The sequence below is a fragment of the Misgurnus anguillicaudatus genome, chromosome 24, assembly GCF_027580225.2.
Source record: "Misgurnus anguillicaudatus chromosome 24, ASM2758022v2, whole genome shotgun sequence".
Lineage (NCBI taxonomy): Eukaryota > Metazoa > Chordata > Actinopteri > Cypriniformes > Cobitidae > Misgurnus > Misgurnus anguillicaudatus.
Window position 1 is genome coordinate 45721751 of NC_073360.2, and position 26222 is coordinate 45747972.

Sequence of the window (26222 nt, forward strand, 5' to 3'; positions counted from 1 at the left end):
CACTGTAAAATTCTGTGACCTCACTGCTGCAGGACCAATGGTCCAATCCGAATCCATTCACATCAGTGTCTATACTTAAAGACGTGGGGGCGTGCCCAATGAACACACAGATAGATTCTTAAATACACCGAGTAACTGACAGAAAGGCTTCAGGTGTGATCTTCAGGTGTGCAGGTAAGTACCATCTATAGATTATATATCAGTTTTATTTTATTCTGATCACCTGAATCTACACATGGATATACATTGAGGTTGTCACAGAATTTAAGTCTGTGCATTTTTGTGCATTACAGATCCAAATTTAAACAAATAAAATATTGATCTTACACAAGCTTCTGGTTTTTCCAAGTAGCCATTGCTCATTTCTATCAGTATTATGTAAGAAAGTCTATTATTCTGTCTGCTGGGGTTCAGTGTTTGAGCACTCTTGATTTTGTGATTAATGTGTTTGTTATGATAAATCTCACAAATATTTCCCTAAAGACATCATCATTTAAAATAATGTTTTTTTAAAGGAAAAAGTATTTTTTAAAGCAAAAATGCATGTGTTTGTTTATATCTTTGGGTGCAATCATAATTAGCTTGAAATAAAAATAAGTGCAAGATAAATCATTTACATATCCAGATAAAAGTATGCGTGCATGTGTTTGTGTGTGTAGCGGTATGTGTCACAGCTCTGGGATCAGATGAACAGATGATAGATTTGTTTTTGACATTCAAAGCCAACAGGGGTGTTGAGACCTGGAGAAATGCTTTAATCTCCTCCTGGTTTAAATGTGAGAGAGAATGAGAGAGAGAGAATAGACTGAGAGAAACATTTGGGTTTCCATTACCCAGAGACTGATTTGTTTCTTGTCTCCAGGGTTTCATCTGTTCCGACTGAGATCTCTGAAATGGATCGATCAGCACAGGAGCTGTTCCTGAACTTCATGGTGGTGTTGATCACAGTTCTTCTCATGTGGCTCCTGGTCAAACAATACCAGGACGCATAAAGAGCTTCTCATCATGTGATGCTGAACTACACCACTAGATGCTGATGTTTCTGCAAACAGAAGACTGAGCTGAACTACAAATGACGTCTGCTGAGCTGCTTTTCAGAATGATTTTATATGAATAATAAAATAATAAATAAATGAATGTTTACAGATTTGATCATCTGGATGTTTCATTTGTAAACTCAAGGTAACCTTCAGATGAATGAAAACCTGAAACACTGTACTCATTTTTAAACCATTATTTATTTACAGTAAATAAACATTTCTTTGGCAATGCAAACATGTGTTTGTGTGTGTGTGTGTTACAACAGCAGAACAACATTTTTGTGGTGAGCATGATCTATTGAATTTCCTATTCAGATTTCTATTCTTTCCCTGCCAGCGACAACATTTTAAATATCTAAACAAAAAATAGCAAATTACTTTCTGCTTTCAAACGAAAAGTAAACAGAAAAAAATCATTTATTCTATCTTCATTTGTTTTCTTTTTATCACCTCTCAAATATGGGTAGATTTCTTAAAAAACACATTTTTAGCAAAAAGCCGAGATAATTCAATTTTTGTAAAGGACTTTTGTTAGAGATCAGATTCAGAGAGATGATCAAAACATGAACAGAGTTTTTACCGTTTTTGGATCAGTGGATGCTTTAGTATTTTATAAGCTGGGTAAGAGCGCCACCTAGTGGTTAATAGCAGAAATATAGATTACCGTAAAAACTTGTCATTGGCAGGGAGCCATTTTCTCTTAACTGACGAGATTACTCGTCAATGGCAGGGAAAGAGTTAAAGAGGACATTTCACAAATACCCTTTAAAATGAAAAAAATTATTGGTGTTCCCAGATTATGTATTTGAAGTTTTGCTCAAAATACCCCACAGATAATTTATTATAACATTATATACATTTTAAAGGTGTGTCCTTTAAAATTCAAATGAGCTGATGCTAATGCACACACTGATCGCCATAATGGTGGTTTGTTGAACCTCAAGTGCGGTCAATTATTTTCTCTCTCTCTCTCTCTCTCTCTCTCTCTCTCTCTCTCTCTTCTCTACTAAATGGTAGTGCTGTGGTTGGATAGTGCAGATTAAGGGGCGGTATTATTATAATAAGATCCCCTTCTGACATCACAAGGGGAGCCAAATTTCAATGAGCTTTTTTCCCCCACTTGCAGAGAATGGTTGACCAAAACTAAGTTACAGGGTTGATCTTTTTCACATTTTCTATCACTGGGGACACAATTATAGCACTTAAACTTGAAGTCAGATTTTCATGATATATCCCCTTTAAAGGTTCTTTAAGGAATCATTCAGCCGAAAAATGGCTCTTCTGTGGCATCGTGAAGCACCTTAATTTCTAAAGTGTACATAAGTGACAGAAGAGCTGAACGTGAGTGCGATATATGTGTATTTAATCTCTCTCAGTTCTAGTAGATTCTGTTGTTCTCCACGGGTCTCTGTAGCGGTTAAAGCTCAACACCTGACAGTGGAATTCGGTCAGGGCGCGTGGCATCGGTGCCACCTCCTGCCACTCTGAGCGTCCGCTGTGATACACCTGAACTTCATCTGTGATCTCATCAGGTGAATAATCTCCACCCAGGATGTAGATCTTACCCCGCACACCAATGGCACCCGCATTAAAACCGGCACACTCGAACGAGCCCTCCCCTTTCCACACGCACGTGTCTGGGCAGAAGCTGTACACTTTATATGTCGACAGGTCACAAAGGTAGAGCGTCTCATTAATGGAAACAGACTTCACGAGGGTGGCATGAAAGAACTGACCAAACTCAGCCACAAGTTGGCACCACTGATCCACCACAGCATCGTAACGGAAAAAGCAGTCTAGCGACGGATTAAAGGCCTCAGAAATTTCCACCTCAGAGCCGAGGGTGTAAATAACGCTCCCGCAAGTGCTCGCTTCGGGAAAGTAGATCCCTTTGGGCAAAGGGCTGACGGTCTTCCACTCACATTTCAGGGGATCGAAGTATTCCACATCCAGAAGACTACGAGTACCTCTGGGGCCGCAGGTTTTCCCGCCAATGACGTAGATGCGTTGCAGGGCACTGACGGAGGTGTGCATGGTGCGTGAGTGTCGCATGGGTGGAGCCGGTGCCAAGGTGTTCGACACAGGACAGTAGCACCAGACTTCATCTGTCGCATCGTGGTAAGATTCTGCGATGTGCAGACGCACTGTACGATGACAACTGCCGCGACATCCACCGCTAACGAAGAGTTTCTCTGCAAAACTGGTGAGGGCTGAACCGGGCAAATCTGAGAGACGCACGGCGTGCCGTGGAAGTTCAGTCCATCGGTCCGCACCGATGTCGTAGCAGAAAGCGTGACGCATCTCTCCGCTTTCCTCTGTTTTATGGACGTAAATGTAGCTTGAAGTGGTAGAAGGCCGAGCGTTCGGGAACAGCCCGCTGAAATCTTGAACCTGCACCAGAGCCTCTCTAACTGCTCTACAACAGTGTTCGTCAGCGGACAACAGGAGCTCTGATTGAGCGGTCTGCTCCAGGACAGCGTGAGGGAGCTGCTGCAGACGGACCTGTGACAGGAGCTCCACCAGCAGACTCTTACGCGTCTGCAGGTCATGTTGGCTCCACCGGAGTACAGCGTTCAATGCGCTTTCCTCATCTGGGACATCGAGGTCATCAGAGGCCAGGCAACTTCTCAAGACCCGCACTGGCATCTCTAGGAAGTCTGCTGTGGAGGACAGTTTGTGAAAGTTCTGCGTGACAAACTCAGTGGTGCGGCGCAGGAGGCGCGATGAGCCGTAACCCTCAGCGACCGCTAACAGGTGCAGACAGTTGGAGAGGTCGAGGCTTTGGACCAGAAAATCGCTGCAGGCGCGCGAGAGAAAACCAACCTATAAAAATCAAAGAGGCCATGGGTACAATGGTACATCACGTACATTCTTCTTCATTTCTGTGTGCCTCACCTGCAGGAAAGAGGCCAGTTGAAACATCATATCCACATTATCTTCTCTGATTTCTATCTCACCGGAATAGGCAAAGTCAAGAAAGGTGTGAACAGCACATGCCGACAGGTTACTGAGGGTCACTGTACCATCATCACGCTCCCGCATATCCAGCTGAAACATGGCCCTGTACAGAAAAACACAAACACTACATTTAAATATTCTGCTTCTTATATTATCTATCGATTATTCTGTGTTTTCCCCTACATCTATTCATGTAAAGTTGCTTTGACACAATGAACAATTGTAAAAAGCGCTATATAAATTAAATGGAATTGAATTGAAAATAATTAAAATCAGAAATGAGATACTGAGAAATCTGTGTTAGTGAGCACTTCTTCATAGCCAAGATAATCTATCCACTTCACAGGTGTGCCTTAGGCTGGCCACAATAAAAGGCCATTCTAAAATGTGCAGTTTGATTGTGTTGGGGGCTGTGAGGTTTGGCCAAAAACCAGTCAGTATCTGGTGTCACACAGTGCAACGCATCAGTTGATCAGGATGTTGATTGCGGCCTGTGAAATGTTGGTCCACTTCTCTTCAATGGCTGTGTGAAGTTGCTGAATATTGGCAGGAACTGGAACACGCTGGCCTATACGTCGATCCAGAGCATCCCAAACATGCTGAATGTCCGGTGACATATGTTGGCCATCCAAGAACTGGGATGTTTTCAGCTTCCAGGATTTGTGTACAGATCCTTGCAACATGGGTCCGTGCATTATCATGCTGCAACATGAGGTGATGGTTGTGGATGAATGGCACAACAATAGGCCTCAGGATCTCATTATAGTAAAACTGTGCATTCATGTCATCAATAAAACGCACCTGTGTTCGATGTCCATAACATACGGCTGCCCATACCATAACTCCACTACCACCATGAGCCACTCGATTCACAACATTGACATCAGCAAACCGCTGTCATCTGCCCTGTACAGTGAAAACCCGGATTCATCCGTGAACTCACATCTCACTTTTGTGTCATAAAACTGTACATTTTAGAGTGGCCTTTTATTGTGGCCAGCCTAAGGCACACCCGTGCAATAATCATGCTGTCTAATCAACTAATCTCAACTAATCTGTGAGGTTGATGGATTATTGGCAACACAGATTTAGACAAATTTATGTACAATAATTGAGAGAAATAGGCCTTTTATGTACATGGAAAAACTCAGCTCATGAAAAATGGGGGCAAAAACAAAAGTGTTGCGTTTATAATTTTGTTGTTGTAGTTGCCATATTGATACACGGTCACCGATATGTGCAGCCTACAGTTCTGTTAGCAGGTGAATACACCTGTTGAAAGTCATAATGTTTGTGTGTCACCTGAAGAAGTCACTGCACGCAGCAAGAACACAGCGATGGCATGAAAGAGTTTCATCCTGCACTCGGATGTTGAAGTCAAACAGCATCTCTCTTTCTCTAAAGGTCTGGAGAACAGAGATGAGCTGCTGTCCATGAGTCTCTGACCTCAGAAAGACTGAACGCGGCTCTGAGAGGCCATTACACTGTGAAGTGCTGCCCTCCATCTGCACAACACCTATAAAGTTATGAGGTAAATTAAGAAATCAGCAGGTACATATTGTACATCTACAAAATCAGGATGATACACTGTAAAACATGCCTAGTGAGGAGTTGGTACAAATTAAAAAAACAAAGTTGAATGGGCTTAAGTTATTACAACTTTATTTTAATAATTTATAGCAACTTCTAACTAGTCAAACTAATTATTATTCAAGTTGTTTGAACTTAAACATTTAAGTGCAGCAAGAGATTTTTACAGTGTTGCACGTGGCATTATGATTTTTTATTTATTTTAGGAAGCATCATAAGAAAGAAACATTGTAAATGTGCATTATAGAGACTGATTATTACAGTTGTATGATAAGATATTTTTAACATGTGGTGCTCAGAATATGAAGGCAGAACACGTTTAATGGTTTCATTTGGTTGATCTAGGAAAAGTAAGACAAGCTTAAAAACACTGACCTGTCCTGCTTCAAAAACACTGCAGTCAGCAAAATATATCTGAAATCTTTTTGTTGTTTTCAATCGTACTAAACGCACAGTGCTGTAAACAGGTTTGATTCGCATTTATTATAACTAATAACCCAACATAAAAGTGTTGAAGCAGTTTGTGTTTTCTGCCATCTGTTGTGTAGAGATCAGACCTGAAATATCAGACATGACACAATCAAACACTGCTGTCATAAATCATAGTGATTTCCTGAGTGACATTACCATGACAGTGTGTTCGCGTTTAAATGACAGATATACATGTTTTGATGTTATGCTCTGACGGATGTAAATGTTTAATTTGCGGTCACTCACGCTTCAGGACTGGACAGCGCTCCTCTTCACTGCGCATGCGCGACGCCGTGAACACGTAATGAAGATGACTACGCTTAAAGGAGCCGCGTCTAAAAAACGATCAGGTGACAGATACATCTTTCCCCGTCTATCCAGTTTACAGTTTGTGTTAAAATTTTTTAATTTGGATTTATACTCTCTTAAAATAATCAGTGGGGTGTAATCAAATCAACTCCACGGCAATGCAATGTAATCATTTTGGTGAAGCATTCTGTCTCATTTATTTAAATGACTGTTAAATGATATTTTAAAGGTGCTGTAGAATGTAAAACTGTATTTATATAGGAATAGATGAATAATAAGAGTTCTATCATGAGCCTCAAAATTCAATTGTTTCCTTATTCTTATGTAAACCTTATGCACACACAAGGAAAAAAACCAAATTCACCAAAACACTGACTGTGAAGATACAGATGAGCTGTACACCTTAACATTAAATTAAGTAGTGTTGTTAAAATGCTAAAAACAAAGTTGTAACTGCCGAGTTAGCGCTATATGCTAGTTAATGCTATATGCTAATGTTTAGGCTGAAGTTCTACTGTTGACGTTACGGTTGCGTTTTAACACAAACTTACCACTCAGAAACGTCCATTAACAATCTCCAAACAATTGATTATTCATCAAAATCTTATGTTCTTTGTCTGATACAGACTCAAACATAAGATCTGTTTACACACACACAGAGCTACTGAAGGAGCTGCTCTGAGAAACAGCCAATCAGGGCAGAGCTCAACATTATTATTCATGACCCTTTCAAATAAGGTAATAATAGACCATTTCATTATAAAAGCAAATCCTAGGGTTGTAAATGGACATGTGAAACACCCTGTGGATCATTTTTGTGCTTAATAAAAACACAAACCATCTATATAGATATCAGAGAACATTTAACAGATTATTACAATGCATTATTTGGCACCTTTAAACGATAAATAACCTTAAATGAATTGCATCTCTCTGTTATTACTGACAAAACACACACTGGTGACAGGTCATCATTGAACTAGCATCCATTAACACAATGGTAACAAGTTTGATTTCTCAGTTAAAAGAAATGACTGACTTTCTCTCAACTGGTTTCCAGGTGTAACAATGCTCCAGATGTGTGTGTGTTCAATATTCACTGTATGGATTTAAATGATAAATGATAAATTACATTCACTTTTGAATAGTCACATGCTACTTACAAGCTGCTAAATGTCTGAAAGCACAGACTGAATGTGCAATTGTGATGATTAACACAAAAAATCTGACTCTGTGTGTCTTTAATAAAATTACTTTATTGCAAAATTCAATCAAATCAAGCTTCTGACGTTTGTGTTACTGTGATGTAGCCATGATGCTGGAAACACCTGAGACACAAGAGAATATCATTTAATATTTAAACACTACTGGAGATAAATCAAGTTTGAGACTTTTAAAACCAAAAACGCACTTTCAAAGTCGATCTTCTCCACTATATTCTTGGGCTTGACACTTTCCTCCTGGTTATGAATGAATATCTGCCCATCCTCATTCTCCGTCCAGCCGTATTTATTCATCCAAACCTTCACCTGTGTGTCTGCAAAAAGAATCACAAAGACATTATCACAACAGCTGAATATATAGTCAATCTCTTATTGTTATTTTGGGTGGGGGTCTGCTCTTACCCAGAGGGTCTCCTAACATCTCACCCAGAAGGCGATACTCAATGTTCTGATATGTGATTCCCACAACGTGACAGATAACTAGAGAAAAAAAGAGAGATAAACTGTAAAGAGCATTGCATCAGCAGCATGTCTGTCAAATGCATAATTCATCTGAAGTGCATGATTAGAAAGTTTTTTGATAGATTTCTGTTGAAGCTGCAAGCTAACCATCATCATTATTATGAAAGCAGAAACTTATAAAGCTCTTATGAATAATGCAGCTAACAGCAGTGATTATAATGTGATGATGAGTGCAGATCATAGCGAAGATCAACTCACACTTCCTCACCGACTCTTCAAAGCCTGTGATTCCATCAATCAGATCTCTGTTCTCTTCCAGACTGGCCTAAAAAACACCAACACATGTGTTAAACTTCATCTCAAACACTCAAGTGAAAGTGTTAGCGTGAGTGTTCATACCCAGAAGCTCTGGAAGTGACACGTCTCCAGCAGATTGCCCAGATACAGGATCTGTCTTATCGGCCGCTCCTCTTGCTGCGACACAGTAGTCAAGGAAACAGAGGTGACTCTCATTCAAATCTATTACTGTATCAGAGATGCAACATCACACATCAGTCACAAATTCACAAAAGAGCTAACACTGCCCTCTATCAGTTAAACTACAGGAACACCTACATGCAGGCTAATCGGATCGCCATTATGTGTGAATAACTGATAGAAAGACATGATTTTGATCTAATAAGGGTTTTAAAAGGATACATGGGTCTGGTCAATCATGCACTTGCACAGTGTAAAGTCTGTATGAGGCAGGTTAGTGAGGGCTTTGAGCAGGATCTGTGCTGTGACTGTAGTCTGGAAGTATGCTGGGTTAAACTGATACCTGCCGACACAAACACATACACTTATAATGTTATACAAGAGAGTACGTTACTGATAATAATAACTGAATTCAATTATGTTATAACTGCCCATACTATAAATCTTTAAATAAAACAGAAGATAAAGAAAGCATATAAAGTACTGTCATATGTCTGTACTAAAACTTTAATAGAGACTTTAATACACCAATTAGAAATGCTGGTTTGAAACAGATGTGTGTTTGCACTTAATGACTCAAGATGAATGCATATGTATTTCTATACAGATGATAATGTGTGTTAATGTATAAACACACACTCACAGTTTGAGGACAGCCAGGTTTGCCTCGAGATCGTAAGCGTTTTCACGTGCCTGTGTGTCCACATATCGCTCCAGTGTGGCCAGATTCTCCGGGTTATACCTGTACAGGTACAATAACTTACTCATTAATATTCAATCTTATTGATAATGACTCATTAATATTCATCATGACTTCCTGTACCCAGTATGTTTTAATCGTGAGTGCTAATCTAAACATTATAACATTAAACATTTCCCTAAATGCTTTCATTCTGATTTAACACGTTTACTATTTATTATTTTCATGACTCTGAGTCAAATTTGTCAAGATTCACTTTGCCTTTGAGTTATTTGACTCTGTTTATATTTGTTCGATTCATCATCTTTACCTGTCGATTCCCCGCAAAAGTTTGCCCACGTTGGCTCTCATCTGCTCAAACGTCGTAGCCATGATTGCAGATCCGAGTTATTTCTTCTTCTTATAATTAATGGGTTATTTCTATATTTTTTGTTTAATTTTTTCAGTCGTATGGACCCAAAGCAGCACAGCAGCAGCGCGTGCAGGCGGCGAGGATCTGACGTGAACAGTGACGTCAGTACTGAGCGCACACGGATTCCGTGAGCGCCGCTGTGTGTGTGAGCGGAGTCATTACACAATATTATTAATTGTCCAAAATATTCTACATTTTCCGAAAAACATTCATTTTGGATTTTACGTAAATGACAAGAATTTAATCAATGGAAGCTTTTCTATAAATATTTTATTCATCGGAAAGTTTTATATCCGTAAATGTCCCACTTTAATGTCTTCAAACAAGAATTGAATTATAAGTTACTGGATACAATTTTAATGTCTGTCAATAAGAAAGCTATTCAAAATATTAAAATGTAATACTCTACTTTAATATGCTTGTAATATTATTTATGCACACCTCTTTTCTTCTATTTCTTGGATCTTAATGTGATCTACATATAAATTCAATTTGCTTTTATATGATGGTCTCTTATGTATATCTTTTGTACTTTTTGTTGTTACTTGAAAGATATTTGTTCTTGTATCTTATTCTTGTTATTATTCCTATAAAAATGGTAAATAAAGCTCCTGTACGTATACATAAATCAAAAACACACTAAGATGTGTGCACGATTTGTGATTATTTTCATTCTCAACATCAAACAAACTTCACACACATACAACAAAATCAAAATAAAGACAATGCGGAAAAAAACAATAACTACATTTAAATATTTTAGGTATTTACTAAGTTATATGTTATAAAAACAAAAGTTTGATTTAATTGAAAAAACCCTAAACACACCTGTCTTAGATGAGAAACAAGAAACATCACAAAACTGTGTGTGACATCCATTTATTACATAATAGGAGTATTGTCAAATTACAAAGATCATTTTATTTAAACAACACCTGAATATTTTGTAGTCAATGAAGAAAACAAATAAACAAACCAAATAAAGCAGAAATACACATCTGCCTGAAGAATCACATCAGTGCTCGGAGATGTGGATTAAAAAACTTCTGTTCTTTTAATAATAATAATATATTCAAAATTAAACAGTCACTTGGCAAAACTGAGAAACAGTATCAAGTCCATGTATTTATTTACTTAAGCAATTTCCTATTAAAAGTCCCAATAAACAGGCAAACTTATGCCCTGGAGCCAATCAGAACGCACACAGAGAGGTGGAACAGAATTATGGGTAATATCCCTTCACACGTATTTAATCTGAATTTTAACTTTTAGAAAACAAAAATAATTTGCAATGTAAAAATTTATTTATAGGAATCTCCACCTCTTGAATTTTCTCTTCTTTGAAAAATATGCTTTAGCTTTACGAAACAAGCTTTTATTAATGCGTTTAAAAAAAAGAAACAAACATTAATCATTCAATTCTTAATATAGCAATAATAAACATTTGCTGGAGAGATGCTTGTATACAAATCACTGTGCCCAATGACAGCCCCAAACACAGACGCATATTCATTAGAGTACCAACAGTCTGTGGGATTCTGGGATGGATCAGGGCTGTTCTAGCACCTTGCACAAGAGGCCTTTAACCCCTAAACGCAGACTCAGCCCTGACCTCTGACCCTGTCTAAAATCTATTTGATCATCACTCATGTCATACAGACAGAGAGTGTGTTTGTGTGTGTTTGGGGCTGATCAGGTACACGCTGGTACATGCAAACAAGAAGCACCCTTAATAGTCTGCTGCCAAAAAAACAGAAACAACCACATACATCACCCCCCACCACCACCACCATGACTGACGCTCTAAAACTACCAATAAACAGCAAAATAATAAAGAGAGAGACAAAGAGAAGGAGGTTGAAGACAAGAAGAACAGGTATAAAGAGAAAGATGTTTAAGCACGTTCTCCACGGATGCGACGTGCCAGCTGGATGTCTTTGGGCATTATGGTCACACGTTTGGCGTGGATGGCGCACAGGTTAGTGTCCTCAAACAGACCGACCAGGTACGCCTCACTGGCCTCCTGCAAACACACACACAAACAGATGATCAATAACAGTCCATAATGATCTGAGACCTGCTGCTGCTGTGTTTTATTCTCACCTGCAGGGCACCAATGGCAGCGCTCTGGAACCGCAGGTCGGTTTTAAAGTCCTGAGCGATTTCACGGACCAAACGCTGGAACGGAAGCTTGCGGATCAACAGCTCAGTGGACTTCTGATACCGACGGATCTCACGCAGAGCCACGGTACCGGGCCTACACGACACAAGACATCAATGCTTATAGTTATAAAGATGTATTCTGACTCAATATGAAGATTAATGTTAAGATCATCACCTGTAGCGATGGGGCTTCTTGACTCCTCCAGTAGAGGGGGCACTCTTACGAGCAGCTTTAGTCGCTAGCTGCTTACGAGGGGCTTTTCCTCCAGTGGATTTACGGGCGGTCTGCTTAGTACGAGCCATACTGTCACACAATCACCTAAACACAAACATACACAATATTACATATTTGAAAACACAATTTCAATGTTTGTTAATAAGAAACATTTCGAATCTGTGCCATGATCATTTTCTTTACTATGCTTATGTTTTTATTTTGTGCCCTCCCTACTTTTATTTCTTCTTTTTCAATTCTTAGGATCATCATCTTTGTTTTAATATGTTTGTTTGATCTTTATTTGTTTGATTAATACGTTATGTAACTTCTGCTGATTAAATATTTGGCCATATTTTGTTTATTGTTTGTTTTTGTGTTATTGCACACATTAAAATTGCATTATAAAAAAAATCAACCATTTAAAATATTACATACGTGACACTGACACACATTCAATATTACATATATGATACTAACATTGTAATCTTGAGACCAGATAAAATCATATTATATATTTCATATCATATATTTCATATCATATATATATATATAGATAAAATAAAAATTATCTGTTTAGAAATTATATTTTTATTTATTACATTATATATTATTATTTTTATACAAAATATCAGAGATAACGTGATTACATCAGCAGTACACATTACGTAATAAAGAGGGCAGTCTGTGTGAGCCACGCCCCCTCTATCGCATCATGGCGCCTAGTGATACACACGGAGAACTGAGCGAGAATGCCAACAAACCAACGAGAAAACTTCGACATTTTCATGCTGAATTCTTCGACTATTCTTAACAATTACACTCGTGCTACATAGAAGAGAGTCTTTGGATGCAAGATCTGATGTATAAAGCAGGAATCGAGGCGTTTCTGCTGGTATTTGGTGTTTGTGAATCGTCGGTTTATTTTGGAGTGATTTGCAGCTCGCGGGACTGAAGCGCTTCAGTATTTCACAGAGAAAAACACAAACCCACTTAAATTCACAACAATAACAACAAAACCGGACTGTTTTTGCTTAAAAAGCGATTAAATAACACACATTTATATTTAATGCGCTCTGGATGGTCTTACCTTTATATAAACGATGTTTTAAAGAGTGTTTTGAATACAGCTTCGTTCTTATTTACCGTCTCACGCGCACAATGGGAGCGGAAATGCGCCAAACAGCGGCTCCCATAATCCACCGCGGTGAAGCGCGCGCTTCAGACTGTTCAAATTATAACTGATTCACAACTTTTGCAAAATTACAAGTTCGTAACATACAAAGTTTATAGTAAAAAATGCAAGTAATTTTTTTGGCAATTTTTGTATATTTTGAAATATATTTAAAATTATCCTTAAAATTTTTTGCTTTATGGGTTGGTTGTAACTTTAGTAAAACCATGGTTAATTTTCGCAAGGGACTGCTCATGGTTGTAGTCACCCATAAGGCAAAACATATATTTTAAAATATAATTTAAATATATTTCAAAATATACAAAACAATGGCCAAAATGTATTTTTCACCAATATCTTTTTTGGCCATTATTGTATATTTTGAAATGTATTTTAAAAATAAATATATTTTAAAGCATTTATATTCACATCGCATTGGAAGAAACACTTTGTATGTTATAAACCTGTAAACATAACAGGTTTGAAAAGATTACATTTAAATATATTTCAACTGCAAAAATATACTTTGTTTTTATACTAAAATTGTTATATTTTATACAAACTTTTATATTTTGGCAAGGAAAAAATATATATTTTTGGCATATGAGTTGTAAAATAAGAAATGTATTTGTTGCCCCTTGAAATATATTTACAAATTAAAACATATATTTAATTAAGCTTTATTTTCTACAAAAAGTATTTCACATATATTTAAAACATATTTTTGGGCAAAGAAAAGATTTTTTGCCATATCAAATCTGTAGGAAAATAAACTATTTTGTTAAAGTAAAAGCATGCTTTTTTAGATTTATTACAATTTGTATAACCATAGCTATATTCAGCTTTTCATTTAATATGTACTAGTTATTATAAATACCATGGTTAAGCTATTGTTATTGTGGTAAGACCTTAGTAAATGTGTGATTACTGTGTTTTTACTACAAATAAAACCAAAAATCTATGGTTAATATATACAAGTCAACATTTGAAGAGGATTGTTGACTAGTGTAGTAACATTATGGTTCACTTTAATATATAAGTACTTTCACATATCAGAGTAAACTACAGAAATTACTGCTCAACAAATCTTCAAAATAACATTTACCTTTTAGATTGTCATTAAAATAAAACATTTATCACAAGACTACAGCAGATATTTACTAACAGACTGATTTAAACATTTTTATAGTAAATTATTGAAAGAGAAATAATCAAAAAAAGAAAAGAAATCAGTAACAGTTCAACACCAATTTATTGTTCCTTATTTGTGCAATACAAAGAAAACAATCATTTAGTGATTAAAAACTGACAGGGTGTAGAAAAAACCTGAGTGTCTGCTACATATCTCACTATTAGACTTATGAGGAAATTTATCACATGATATAAAACAGCTACAGTCTGGTGTCCATTGCTACATATGCTCAATAATTTAAACAAAAAACACACAAACTGTTTACTGTCATCCCCTCCAATCAACGTATAAAGAATGCTTAGGATCCAATCCCAGAATGCATCAGTGATGTTTTACACACATCAGTCAATCTGTGCATTTCAGAACAAAACATGTGACTCAATTATCCACTATAAAAAATATGAAAAAGCACACACACGATTTAAATACAGACTTATGATGATTCTGACACTTCCAGTCATGAAAAAAATGAAGAGGTTAGCACCTGAAATGGCCTTAAAATTGTTATTAAGATGTGAATGTTTTTAGACACGTCACAGTGTGTGAACTGTATTAGGTGTTGATTCAGCATCTATAGATTTCCTGAAGTTAGAGCTGTCTGAGAGTACAAAACATACAAAAATCTTTCACAATAACTCACACTCCAATACAAAAATAAACACATAGAAATGAAGAGAAGGTGCAGACAAGAACAGATAAAAAAAGAGGAAGAGAGAGATGTTCAAGCACGTTCTCCACGGATGCGACGTGCCAGCTGGATGTCTTTGGGCATTATGGTCACACGTTTGGCGTGGATGGCGCACAGGTTAGTGTCCTCAAACAGACCAACCAGGTACGCCTCACTTGCCTCCTGCAAACACACACACAAACAGATGATCAACAACAGTCCATTATGATCTGAGACCTGCTGCTGTGCATTTCATTCTCACCTGCAGGGCACCAATGGCAGCGCTCTGAAACCGCAGGTCGGTTTTAAAGTCCTGAGCGATTTCACGGACCAGACGCTGGAAGGGAAGCTTGCGGATCAACAGCTCAGTGGACTTCTGATACCGACGGATCTCACGCAGAGCCACGGTACCGGGCCTACACAAGACATCAATACTTATAGTTATAAAGATTCAATCTGACTCAGTATGAAGATTAATGTTAAGATGATCACCTGTAGCGATGGGGCTTCTTGACTCCTCCAGTAGAGGGGGCACTCTTACGAGCAGCTTTAGTCGCTAGCTGCTTACGAGGGGCTTTTCCTCCAGTGGATTTACGGGCGGTCTGCTTAGTACGAGCCATACTTTCACACAGTCACCTAAACAGACACAGACGCAAGATTACATATTTGATACTAAAAAACACTTAATATTACATACTTGATAGTGGCACGCAGCCACATAAAGCCGGTTTTCATAATCCTAGTCCTACAAACGTTGCACGTATCACGTTATGCTGCATTATAACCTTGGCTGTGCATTATTTTTTAAAATTCAACGGCCTGTCTTCCAATTTTTCCTTATATACTTTGCCACTTTAAGGAATGGATACTTTAGGAAATACTATACCTTTTCATTCAAATTTGCATGAAAACAAAATAATTACTATGAACATTAATAAAGAATCAGTTTATGTCCAATATATTCTGCTCTGTATTTTGCTTTTATAAAACATCTTTGTAATATCAACATAATATATACACAAATAAATCATCATGTAATTTCGTTTGGTAACATGTTTTGTTGTTGTTGTGATATTTAAGGATTCAGCTTTAGCTGTTATTGAACATTTATTTCATGTTTAACTTACTTTTTTTTACCATTATAAAACCGCATCAGATGGCGGTGATTCATTGATATGTTAATATTACTCAACATTTTTAAACGGTAAACTTTTACTGTGGTAGTTATGCAACAATGTCAGGTGCTTGCAACATAAAATAAGCAATGAGTATGAACTCCGACGCTTTTGAAGATCGTTCCTTTCCACTCGTGTTGTTGTGGAAGCTCCGCCCACTGACGTCACTGGTTTAAAACCAGCAAGATTTTAGGGCTGGATCTTTGTTGTGTGGTAAAGCGCAGCACGGTTTAAGATTGAGTTTCACCGGAGCCAGACCCGGTAAAGGGTTGAGATTCTACGTTTAATGATATCGGTTTACCTGTCAGCCAAAAACAGAAATAGGGGCGTGACATCAGTCATACTACACCAATCAGCACCCAGTGTGCACTAAAGGCCCCGCCCCGAGCGGATGACATATGGCTGCTTGGCAATGTGAGAAAAGGTAAAATAGAAGAATTTAACGCGGACCGATACGATTTCTAACGTTAGTACAAACACACGGGTCACATACAAATCCACAGCATGTCACTTCTCCCCTTTAGCAAATGTAAGTGGACATTATTAAGGCTAAGGGTGTGACAATGAGTTTAAATGATCTAAAAGAGATGGCGTGAGACGCTGTTTTGCGTTTCAGTGCGAGACGCTTCTGTTAATCATCAATTACAGTACACGAGGGGATGTTAATAATATCCATAACCACTGTTACTGTGTGTGAGGACTCACCTGTCGAGTATTTACTAAAAGATTTTATAATTCCACTGCAGCGGCTTTTTACTGCCTGACAGAGTTTGAGGTGAAATGGCTGACAGCCTCCCATCATGCACCGCGGCTCCTTTATCACACCAGCACGTGACCTGTCGACCAGTGCCGTTTCTCACTCAGAAGACTGCAGCCTCCGTAGGTCGCATATCCAGGCTGCGTATTTCAGAATATTATTAATTATAAACTTGACTATTATTCTTAGTAAATCGTAAATTGTTGTAATATGTTTATGACTTGCGAATGTAATGCTCACTTAACTTAAATAAACCAGGCTTGATGACGTATGCAGCCTGCGTATGGGACCTCCGGAGGCTGCAGCCATGGGATTGAAAAACGGCCACTGTCATATGTAAATGGTGGCTAATATGCATTTTAAATTAATTGTCTTAAACAGGTGTCATACATCCTAACTCACTGACATGTATTTTTATTTTTTATTTACCTGTATACCGGTACGTACATTTGTTATAAACTTCTCTTTCTCATTGATCTACCTTCCCTGCTGAAAAAACAGCATCAGCACCAGCATTAGCACCAGCATAGCAGCACCAAAACACAACATATGCTGGTATGACCAGCATGGGGTGCTGGTGCTAATGCTGGTTTAGCTGGTGCTAATGCTGGTTTGGTGCTGGTTTAGCTGGTGCTAATGCTGGTGCTGATCCTGGTTTAGCTGGTGTTCACTAGCAAACCAGCACCAAAACACAACATATGCTGGTCTTGCTGGTATGCTGTTTTTTCAGCAGGGGAAGATTAACCATGTTTTTTGTGTTAAAAGTATATAAACTGTTTTTTTTTTTTTTTGGTGTATTGATTACTATAAGCAAAACTATGGTTTTACTACACTAACCATGGTTTAACTATATGGATTTGTAAACCATGCTTGTGAAAACCATGCTTATTTTGTGGTTACTACATTAACTATATATATATATATTTTAACTGTAGTAAAACTATGGTTATTTTTTGTACTTAAAGATTATGCAAACTGTGCCTTTTTAGGAATTGCTCTGAAACTAACCCTTATGAAACCAACCCTTATGAAACCATGGTTTTATCTTTGGTAAACATGTAGAAACCATGTTTTTGGTGTGTTGATTACTATCAGCAACCCAGGTTTTACTACACCAACCATGGTTGTTTTTTTTAAACATGGTTGTCAAAACCATAGTTTCTGTGGTTACTATAGTGGTTTTTTGTTTTTTTTAACTGTAAAAAAACATGTTTCATTTTCATATGGGATGCTTATTTGCTCTGGCAGCGCTTATTCATGAAACCACCCTGGTGGAAAAACCAGCATGGACCAGCATAATTCCCATGCTAGTCTATACTGGTCCAAGCTGGTTTAGCTGGTAATCACCAGCATACCAGCACCAAAACACAACATATGCTGGGTTGCTGGTTTTTCCAGCAGGGCAACCATCACTCAGTGTTTACTTGTAGAAATATTCTGACATTGCTATTAGTAAAGGGATGCTCCATTTTATTTGAAAATATGCTAATTTTCCAGCTCCCTGTTCAAATCCATACTGTTTTGGAGTCGATCTCTGGGTCTGGTGGTACCACTTTTAGCATAGCTTAGCATAATTCATTGAATCTGATTAGACCATTAGCATCGCGCTCAAAAATGACCAAAGAGTTACAGATTTTCTCTTTTTTATTATAATTATTTTATTTCTCTGTTTGTTTTGTTGTTGTGGCTGGCAGCGGGAGCTACTTGGCGCTTTCGTGGCGTGAAGCCAAAGGTTTGGGGATAAGAAGTTGGCTAAGTAGACCTACGTAATTTAACCTTATCAAAGAACCTAATAAAAATAAATGAAAATATATATTCCCAAAAGGCTATAGGGAATTGCACGCAACATACATGTTTTTAATTTAGTTTTTAATGACCCACCCCGCAATAAAGTGACAATTTCTTTACCTGCCCCAATCCAACCCGCGGGTTACCCACCTGTTATAAGACGACCCGCACATTAGGTATGGCAGCAAAGTATGCTAAGCTATGCCTAAAGTGGTATCACCAGACCCGGAGATCAGCTGAATGGATTCCAAAACGGTAAAACTCAAAAAAGTTTGGTTACTACACTTTTACCACAAAGAACTGTTTAATTTTCACAAGGTAGGCTGACCATACGTGCCATTCTTCCCGGACGCGTCGTGGCCAGGATTTCGGGTTCGCCTTCCGGAAGTCGCATTTGTCGACTGCATATGTCATAGATGATTATTATTATTATTATTACAGAAAAGCAACCGTTACATTTTAAGGTAAGAATGAAACTATGATTGTATGTCTTATGTTTTTAACTGAATTACGTATGCGGTCAACAAATACGACTTCTGCAGGACGCGTTCGGGAAGAATGGCACGTATGGTCACCCTATGTATGGGTAAGGATTATTATGGCTTGATTTACCCACCCCATAAAATCATCAAATCCATCACTTCATGCAAGCATATAATGAAATGAAATGTCACATTTAATAGTCAGAGTTGACTTAAACACAAAACTCATGCTTTGATATTCATGTAAAAGATGCTATTCAGTAGACATAAGGAATCACTTTGTATGGCACTCTTGTACAATATTCTTTCCATGCACTTCCATGTTTCTTCAGACACGACTCTTCAATCTCATTGGCTCGTTTCCTCAGTAAATTAAAACACTGTAGTGCTGGTAGATATGGCAGAGCGCTGCTGAATCCTGCACGACAAACACAGATCCATCAAACAATGACATTCAGAAATCTAGAGTATATCAAGCTCAATGTTTGCATGAACAGATCTGGAGTTTAATGTACCACAGGGGAGACACCAGGCTAACATCATCATAATGTCTCCAAGATAATTGGGGTGTCTGACCCAGCCAAACCATCCCGAGACCAGCAGACTCTTTCCTGACGGGCTTTTAATGGTCTCTAGATCTTTAAAAGAGAACACGTTATCAACAATTGAGATTATTTGACTTCATCTTAAAGAGCACCTATTATGCTAAATCCACTTTTACAAGATGTTTGGATATTAATGTGTTAAAAAATCCACCTGTCCATTCTTTTTTGATCCTTATTAAACCAAAACAGTCACATTAGACAGTCGCATGTTTTAATTCTCTTAATCAATGTGAGGTCACATTGATAAAGCCCCGCCCACTTACAGTCCTGCATTACCATAGTTTCAGTGAGTTGTACTCTCCCCACTAGATACTATTGTCTCAGACTGTATTAATCAGATCTCTTAAACTAAAAACGCTCACTGTCTGTTTGTAAGGAAGTGAGATGCTGTAGCTCATTTGCATTTAAAGGTACAAGCCTTAAAACATCATTTTGAGTCATTTTGGACATGATATAATAAACAATCTGTTTTGCATTTTTAGCTGAAACTTTACAGACACATTCTGCACACACCTAAGACTTATATTACATCTTGTAAAAATGCCATAATAGGTGACCTTTAAATAACATTTCAGTCACAGATATGCAAAAATCAACTGATGTGTTCATACGCAAACTAGTTTTTAACATTTAAAATGCAAAATAAGAAAGCGAAGATGTGATATGTACTCGTGTAAGCTGGATGATTTGGATTTCGGCGAAAACCGTCTTTCTGCTCATTGGACAGATAGTAAATCAGGAAGCCAGTAGCTGTTGAAGTGAAGAAGACAAATGATGATGATGAGATGTGACGTAATGTGTTATAAACACAAATATAATTTACATTGAGCGTCTGTGGATTCATATTAAAGTTTTTTCTCACCAAACAGCAGACAGATGGGCACAGCTGACAGATAATGGATGTGATTGGGCTTTTGAAGAAGAAAGTATACGGGCAGACTGGAGAAGAAAGGGATCCAGATATACTCGCCCATAATCATAATGAACCCGATGGGCTCCTCTGTAAACTCTTTGGTTGTCAGTATAGATCCCTACAGATAAACAGCAGATATATTATTCATATTTACAAAGATCTAAAGAATGATTCTCACTGTTCAGTGTGATTGATAACTGGAAAAGCCTGAATAGTATTACTACATGTCGATTCTGTTAATGAATTTTTTAATGTGTAAAAAAATGAGGTTTGTGTCACTTTTAGTGGTTTTAACACATCAAATGAGCTACAATGGCCACTAGGTGTCAACAGTTTGATTCATACTCTTATCACAAATTAATAAATTCCTGTCATGGCATTATTATTACTGCTTAAATGTTTTGAAATATGAAAACTACATTCTTAGAGCTTTCCAATGATTTATATTTTGTTGTGATAGATTAAAATTTACATGCAAAATATTGAAGTAAACACAGGTGTCCCGCTCACGGGACAGCGCCAGTTAAAGAGGCCACAGCACAAGACTTTTTTAAGATGTCAAATAAATCTTTGGTGTCCCCAGAGCACACATGTGAAGTTTTAGCTCAAAATATCATATAAATAATTTATTATAGCAGGTTAAAATTGCCACTTTGTAGGTGTGAGCAAAAATGTGCCGTTTTGGGTGTGTCCTTTAAAATGCAAATGAGTTGATGAAATTCAAATGCTGATCACAATGATGGTGGTTTGTTTCAATTGAAACTCAATTGTGCTTTTCGCTGCACTAAATGTCAGTGCTGTGGTTGGATAGTGCAGATTAAGGGGCGGTATTATTATATATGACATCATAAGAAGAGCCAAATTTCAACTACCTATTTTCTCATGTGCTTGTAGAGAATGGTTTACCAAAACTAAGTTACTGGGTTGATCTTTTTCACATTTTCTAGGTTGATAGAAGCACTGCGGACCCAATCATAGCACTTAAACATGGAAATAGTCAGATTTTCATGCCATGGCCCCTTTAAGGAACCCGAATCATTAAATTCCTTATAATTCCCACAACAGCAAACAATATAATACAAAGACATAAACAATCATGTCAAACTCCTGTAAGACCTTGTCATCCTCTGACCTCATCAATGAGAAAATCCAATATGTAAATGAGATGAAAGCCAATGACAAGCAGCATAGATAGAGAGAGCGAATCCTTCATCTCTATAGCAGTCAGGAGATAAATCACATCCATCAAAGCCTGCAGGACATTTACACAATTAATCATCACACACAGACCATTTATAAATCATAAACCATCAAAACATTATTGGCACAAACTCACCCAGCCGATAAATCCGATCCTGACCATGACAAACTGTTTGACATCGATGTCGCCCACACGAGGGTCCATAATTTGACCCAATATGAAATTCAACAGGGGCTTCGCTATTTTGAAGATAAACACTCATAACTATATAAACTCACACAGATATGAACACATTTAAGATTATATTTCATATCACAGCAACAGTCAATCGCTTGTGTTTTTACTGTTTACTCATCATAACAAGATGCATCCATAGTTTATGTAATCTGACATCTTTATGTACAATATATAAGAATAGAAACAGTATGGTTTGTACCTGTCTCATAGTGCACCTGTGTACTGGAGGATGTTTGGAGTGGGTACAGGTACAGCATCAGACTGAAGAGCAGAGAGACGGCCACACCCGCGCTCACCAACGAAAATAACCTGTGGGTCAAACCGCTGGCCCGGACAAACCCAAAGTACCACAGAGTCAAGAGCAGAACCAAGCTCAATATGAACGCATGGAGACCTGCAACACATGATGTGCACCCAATGTCAATACTACAAAAACATCACAAATGTGCATTCATGAAGAAGAAATGAGTAGAAATTTAGACGAGTCAAAGCTCTTACCATTGAGTTTGTATTTCAAACGCTTTCCATGAAAGCCTATTTTGCCTTCCATCACCTGCATATATGAAGATAAAAATGTCAGCTTATCTTCAGCTTACTCGAACAGATGAGCTTAACACTATTTACAAGCAAAACATTTTGGTAACACTTTACGATAAGGTTAATTAGTTAACATTAGTATTAGTTAACATGAACTAATAATGAACTGCACTTATACAGCATTGATTAATCTTTGTTAATGTTAATTTCAACATAATAATACTTTATTAAAATCTTGTTAACGTTAATGCACTGTGAACTAACATGAACAAACAATTAAAAGCTTTATTTCTATTAACTAACATTAACAAATATTAATAAATACTGTAACAAATGTATTGCTCATTGTTTGTTCATGTTAGGTAATACTTTAACTAATGTTAACTTATGAACCTTATTGTAAAGTGTTACCAACATTTTTTTGCAATGAAATCATCTATATACTTATATGGCCATTTTTTTTTTAAATATACCCTAAATACATTTTGTAGAAAGTAAAGCTTAATTCAATATTATTAAATACAAAATGTATTTTAAGGGCAAGCAATTATATCCCATATGGCAAGAAATGTATCCTTGGCCAAAATATATTTTAAATATGCTAAATACAATACAATTTGAAATTGAAGTTAAAAATATGTTTTATTTAAACTTCTTGTAAGTTTTTTTTTGTAACATAAATAAGTTTGTAACATAAACAATGGGACATGAATATATTTCCTTGGTTTGAAATATAGAGGGCTACATATATATTTTAAATGCTTTAAAGTATATTTATTTTTAAATTATATTTCAGAATATACAAAAAATGCCCAAACATATATTTTTGTAAACACATTGCAAAATATTTTTCAATATTTTTTTTTAATATTTTGATATATATTTAAATACATATTTGCCTTATGATAATTCATAGTAATTAAATGTGATGTTTGTCTTTCAAATGTTTTGTTCAAATATTTTCTCATATGTTTATTTAATGCTTAGAGTTGACATTAAGGGGCGGTTTCCCGGATAGGTATTAGACTAGTCCTAGACTAAAATAAATGTATGAGCTGTCCAAAATGAAAACAGCTTGCACTGACATATCTTAAAATACAGCAGCGCCCTTTGTTTTGCCTCAAAATGCACACAAGTAATGTTTTTATTATTTAACAAACAAGTTATATTTCCTAATTAAACTAAGGTCTAGTCCTGGATTAAGATAATCCCTGTCCGGGAAACCACCCATTAAGTCTTAAAGTTAGTTCTAGACTAAGACACATGTTTGAGCTGTCTCAAAATAAAGATTTTAAAATAAGCCAATGGCATAGATTTGTCTCAGGATACACACCATTAACACATGTTTATAAAGGATGATTAAACATCTTATTTTAACTAAGGTCTAGTCTTGGCTTTAGATAAGCCTTGTCCATTGAGTTCTTAAGAGCGGTCTCACCTGTCCTACAGGTAGATAATAGAGCGCCCCCTGCAGGAGAGTATATAAGAGCAGCAGAGAGACTGAGGTCCAGTCCCAGACGGGCTTTTCTGAAGAACCCAACAGTACCCAGGGTTCAGAGGACGGACGACAACAATCCAACAGTGTTATGAGAGAGACTCCCAACACAACACACAGCACACACAGAACTAAAATAAACACAAACACACACCGATGACTTCAAAACAAACTCGCTGAGCTGTTATGATAAATAATGAAGTCTCATCATCATCATCATCATCATCATTGTGAAGACTTACAGCTGTTGTTCCAGGGACTGTTGACCTCTTTGATCTTCTCATGTCCATTATCCCGCTGAAATCCATTCATGTGGGACTACAGAGATTCAAAAAAACACAACAGCCAATCATCTCATCTACATTTCTTTACAATAGATCAGAAGATCATGGATCTGTTTTACTAAAGTTTGAGCAGATATCATATTACTGCATGGTAACTAATAAAGTATAATCATAATAACTCACCTGATGATTTGACTCATGTGTGCTCATCTTTTCCTTTAAAAGAGGATTTTCATTAAAATGTCACAGATAACTCTAATCAATGAGTTATGAACTAAAGTCAGAAGTGTCTTACCACAGACAGATAAAGAGTCTCTATGTGAGACAGACAAAAGTGAAACTCTTCCTCCAGATGAAGTGGGTTTATATTTCAGCTGTTACCACACACAGATGTTGAGTTGCGTCTTTGTGGCGGACGCAATAACAGAAAACGCATAACGGACAAACTGTGAATTACTACACAAGATCATTCATCCTGTGAAAACTCATCTAAAGACTTTTATTTAGTGATTTTCAACATCTTGTTATCCTTTACTGAGTAAGATCATTACAAAGATGAATGTGAAATCAAAACTTTAATGTTCTTCATCTCATCATTAGATTGAGACTTTAACCTGGACTTCACAGACACTATTGTGTATTATAATTTTTAATGAAAGGTTTCTATTAAATTTGAATAATGCAAAATAGTGATTCATTAATTGCATTAAGAGTCAAACACTCATGTGGATGGCATAATGTCTTTACAGGATAGCTATATGTATTTCATAGCAGCTGTTTAATAAACTCTGATGGTAAAACCTGACAGGATTTTTGATTTAATGCTAGACAGTTTAAATCTCATACTGAATATTAAAGTCCCACTGCATGGAAAATAAGTTTTTTTGTTGTTTATATGTCAATGTGATGTTTTTAATATGTTTTAATACAAGCCTTGTGCAAATTTATCATTCAACACCATTGCTGTGAGTATTTTCTCTATAAAATTGTAGCTGTGCGATTGAGTAGAGGCGGAGACTAATTTGCATATTCACAGATCCGGGTATATTAAATGAGGCAAAGAGGTAGCTGACTAAAAACAAGAAGAAATGACTGTGACAGGTAAAACTTTTACATAAGTGATTATGATGCTGAAAAAAATGATTCATTGAATTTAATCAATTTTTTAAGGTAAGTGGTTGCAATAAATTTATTTAAGCTACATTTAAACAAAAAAGATTACTTTTGTTTAAATGTAGCTTAAATGAATTGATTGCAACCACTTACCTTAAAAAAAATTTAATTGAATCATTTTTTTCAGTGTAAAAGACACATTTTAACTGATAAAAATCTTGACTACATGGAGTATTTAAAAATATACTTCTGATTAACTGCAAGAATATACTAATAATTTTATATTTTATTGATATTTTGGCCAGGAAACATAGCCTATATTTTTTGCCTTATGGGTTGTAAAATTAGAAAAGTATTTGTTGCCCCTGAAATGCATTCTGAAATATATGTTGATATATGAAAGTTAAAATTAAATATATTTTAAAATTCAAAAATATATTTAACTAAGCTTCACTTAATACAAAATGTATTTAGCATATTGGCCCAAAAAATGTATTCTTATAAGAAACTTATAAATAATCTACCTAATAAATAATAGATAGATGAATATAAAGATGTTAAATAATATTAAGAATCAGTCCAC

At 36.7% G+C, this 26222-nt stretch overlaps 6 protein-coding genes across 7 annotated transcripts; 1 reads left to right on the forward strand and 5 right to left on the reverse strand.

The window, feature by feature from the left end:
• Positions 1 to 862: 862 nt before the first annotated feature.
• Positions 863 to 1275, forward strand: LOC129438764 (sarcolipin). The gene has a single exon (XM_055197679.2). The coding sequence runs from the start codon at positions 894 to 896 to the stop codon at positions 990 to 992; it is 99 nt and encodes a 32-aa protein (XP_055053654.1). The 5' UTR covers positions 863 to 893; the 3' UTR covers positions 993 to 1275.
• Positions 1276 to 2202: 927 nt separating this feature from the next.
• LOC141349008 (kelch repeat and BTB domain-containing protein 3-like) lies at positions 2203 to 6349 on the reverse strand. Of its 2 annotated transcripts, XM_073863170.1 has the most exons (4): positions 6306 to 6349; positions 5301 to 5514; positions 3936 to 4101; positions 2203 to 3863 (listed from the first exon to the last, which is right to left on the reverse strand). In XM_073863170.1, the coding sequence occupies exons 1-4, from the start codon at positions 6340 to 6342 to the stop codon at positions 2403 to 2405; spliced, it is 1878 nt and encodes a 625-aa protein (XP_073719271.1). In that variant the 5' UTR covers positions 6343 to 6349; the 3' UTR covers positions 2203 to 2402. The 2 variants fall into 2 exon arrangements, with proteins under 2 accessions (XP_073719271.1, XP_073719272.1); XM_073863171.1 differs by lacking the exons at positions 5301 to 5514; positions 6306 to 6349 and adding an exon at positions 4800 to 5206.
• A 1255-nt stretch (positions 6350 to 7604) lies between these two features.
• Positions 7605 to 9733, reverse strand: LOC141361417 (eukaryotic translation initiation factor 3 subunit K). Its single transcript, XM_073862580.1, has 8 exons — positions 9541 to 9733; positions 9174 to 9272; positions 8753 to 8873; positions 8453 to 8527; positions 8312 to 8378; positions 7994 to 8071; positions 7780 to 7905; positions 7605 to 7696 (listed from the first exon to the last, which is right to left on the reverse strand). The coding sequence occupies exons 1-8, from the start codon at positions 9600 to 9602 to the stop codon at positions 7665 to 7667; spliced, it is 660 nt and encodes a 219-aa protein (XP_073718681.1). The 5' UTR covers positions 9603 to 9733; the 3' UTR covers positions 7605 to 7664.
• Positions 9734 to 11287: 1554 nt separating this feature from the next.
• Positions 11288 to 13244, reverse strand: LOC141361771 (histone H3.3A). Its single transcript, XM_073863552.1, has 4 exons — positions 13110 to 13244; positions 11981 to 12124; positions 11746 to 11899; positions 11288 to 11665 (listed from the first exon to the last, which is right to left on the reverse strand). The coding sequence occupies exons 2-4, from the start codon at positions 12106 to 12108 to the stop codon at positions 11537 to 11539; spliced, it is 411 nt and encodes a 136-aa protein (XP_073719653.1). The 5' UTR covers positions 12109 to 12124; positions 13110 to 13244; the 3' UTR covers positions 11288 to 11536.
• A 1182-nt stretch (positions 13245 to 14426) lies between these two features.
• LOC141361772 (histone H3.3A) lies at positions 14427 to 17049 on the reverse strand. Its single transcript, XM_073863553.1, has 4 exons — positions 16933 to 17049; positions 15545 to 15688; positions 15315 to 15468; positions 14427 to 15235 (listed from the first exon to the last, which is right to left on the reverse strand). Exons 2-4 carry the CDS (start codon positions 15670 to 15672, stop codon positions 15107 to 15109), a joined length of 411 nt encoding a protein of 136 aa, XP_073719654.1. The 5' UTR covers positions 15673 to 15688; positions 16933 to 17049; the 3' UTR covers positions 14427 to 15106.
• A 2378-nt stretch (positions 17050 to 19427) lies between these two features.
• On the reverse strand, positions 19428 to 24935 carry LOC129437396 (delta(14)-sterol reductase TM7SF2). The gene is made up of 12 exons (XM_055195527.2): positions 24822 to 24935; positions 24710 to 24742; positions 24485 to 24560; positions 24186 to 24373; positions 22709 to 22763; positions 22410 to 22604; positions 22109 to 22212; positions 21905 to 22024; positions 20722 to 20890; positions 20529 to 20609; positions 19770 to 19892; positions 19428 to 19672 (listed from the first exon to the last, which is right to left on the reverse strand). The coding sequence occupies exons 2-12, from the start codon at positions 24734 to 24736 to the stop codon at positions 19512 to 19514; spliced, it is 1299 nt and encodes a 432-aa protein (XP_055051502.2). The 5' UTR covers positions 24737 to 24742; positions 24822 to 24935; the 3' UTR covers positions 19428 to 19511.
• Positions 24936 to 26222: the final 1287 nt, after the last annotated feature.

What these genes read in the sequence shown, in the direction of transcription:
- LOC129438764 (XM_055197679.2), top strand. Translation starts at nt 894, where the DNA reads ATGGATCGATCAGCACAGGAGCTGTTCCTGAACTTCATGGTGGTGTTG.
- LOC141349008 (XM_073863170.1), bottom strand. Translation starts at nt 6,342, where the DNA reads ATGCGCAGTGAAGAGGAGCGCTGTCCAGTCCTGAAGC. An exon ending in GCGCTGTCCAGTCCTGAAGC is followed by an intron (nt 5,515 to 6,305) that starts GTGAGTGACCGC and finishes ATAACTTTATAG; the next exon opens with GTGTTGTGCAGATGGAGGGC. An exon ending in AACTGGCCTCTTTCCTGCAG is followed by an intron (nt 3,864 to 3,935) that starts GTGAGGCACACA and finishes TGATTTTTATAG; the next exon opens with GTTGGTTTTCTCTCGCGCGC.
- LOC141361417 (XM_073862580.1), bottom strand. Translation starts at nt 9,602, where the DNA reads ATGGCTACGACGTTTGAGCAGATGAGAGCCAACGTGGGCAAACTTTTG. An exon ending in GCATGATTGACCAGACCCAT is followed by an intron (nt 8,528 to 8,752) that starts GTATCCTTTTAA and finishes ACTGTGTCGCAG; the next exon opens with CAAGAGGAGCGGCCGATAAG. An exon ending in GATGTTAGGAGACCCTCTGG is followed by an intron (nt 7,906 to 7,993) that starts GTAAGAGCAGAC and finishes TTCTTTTTGCAG; the next exon opens with ACACACAGGTGAAGGTTTGG.
- LOC141361771 (XM_073863552.1), bottom strand. Translation starts at nt 12,108, where the DNA reads ATGGCTCGTACTAAGCAGACCGCCCGTAAATCCACTGGAGGAAAAGCC. An exon ending in AAGAAGCCCCATCGCTACAG is followed by an intron (nt 11,900 to 11,980) that starts GTGATGATCTTA and finishes TGTGTCGTGTAG; the next exon opens with GCCCGGTACCGTGGCTCTGC. An exon ending in CTGCCATTGGTGCCCTGCAG is followed by an intron (nt 11,666 to 11,745) that starts GTGAGAATAAAA and finishes GTGTGTTTGCAG; the next exon opens with GAGGCCAGTGAGGCGTACCT.
- LOC141361772 (XM_073863553.1), bottom strand. Translation starts at nt 15,672, where the DNA reads ATGGCTCGTACTAAGCAGACCGCCCGTAAATCCACTGGAGGAAAAGCC. An exon ending in AAGAAGCCCCATCGCTACAG is followed by an intron (nt 15,469 to 15,544) that starts GTGATCATCTTA and finishes TGTCTTGTGTAG; the next exon opens with GCCCGGTACCGTGGCTCTGC. An exon ending in CTGCCATTGGTGCCCTGCAG is followed by an intron (nt 15,236 to 15,314) that starts GTGAGAATGAAA and finishes GTGTGTTTGCAG; the next exon opens with GAGGCAAGTGAGGCGTACCT.
- LOC129437396 (XM_055195527.2), bottom strand. Translation starts at nt 24,736, where the DNA reads ATGAGCACACATGAGTCAAATCATCAG. An exon ending in TTTGAAATACAAACTCAATG is followed by an intron (nt 22,605 to 22,708) that starts GTAAGAGCTTTG and finishes CATGTGTTGCAG; the next exon opens with GTCTCCATGCGTTCATATTG. An exon ending in AAATCATCCAGCTTACACGA is followed by an intron (nt 19,893 to 20,528) that starts GTACATATCACA and finishes TCTCTTTTAAAG; the next exon opens with ATCTAGAGACCATTAAAAGC.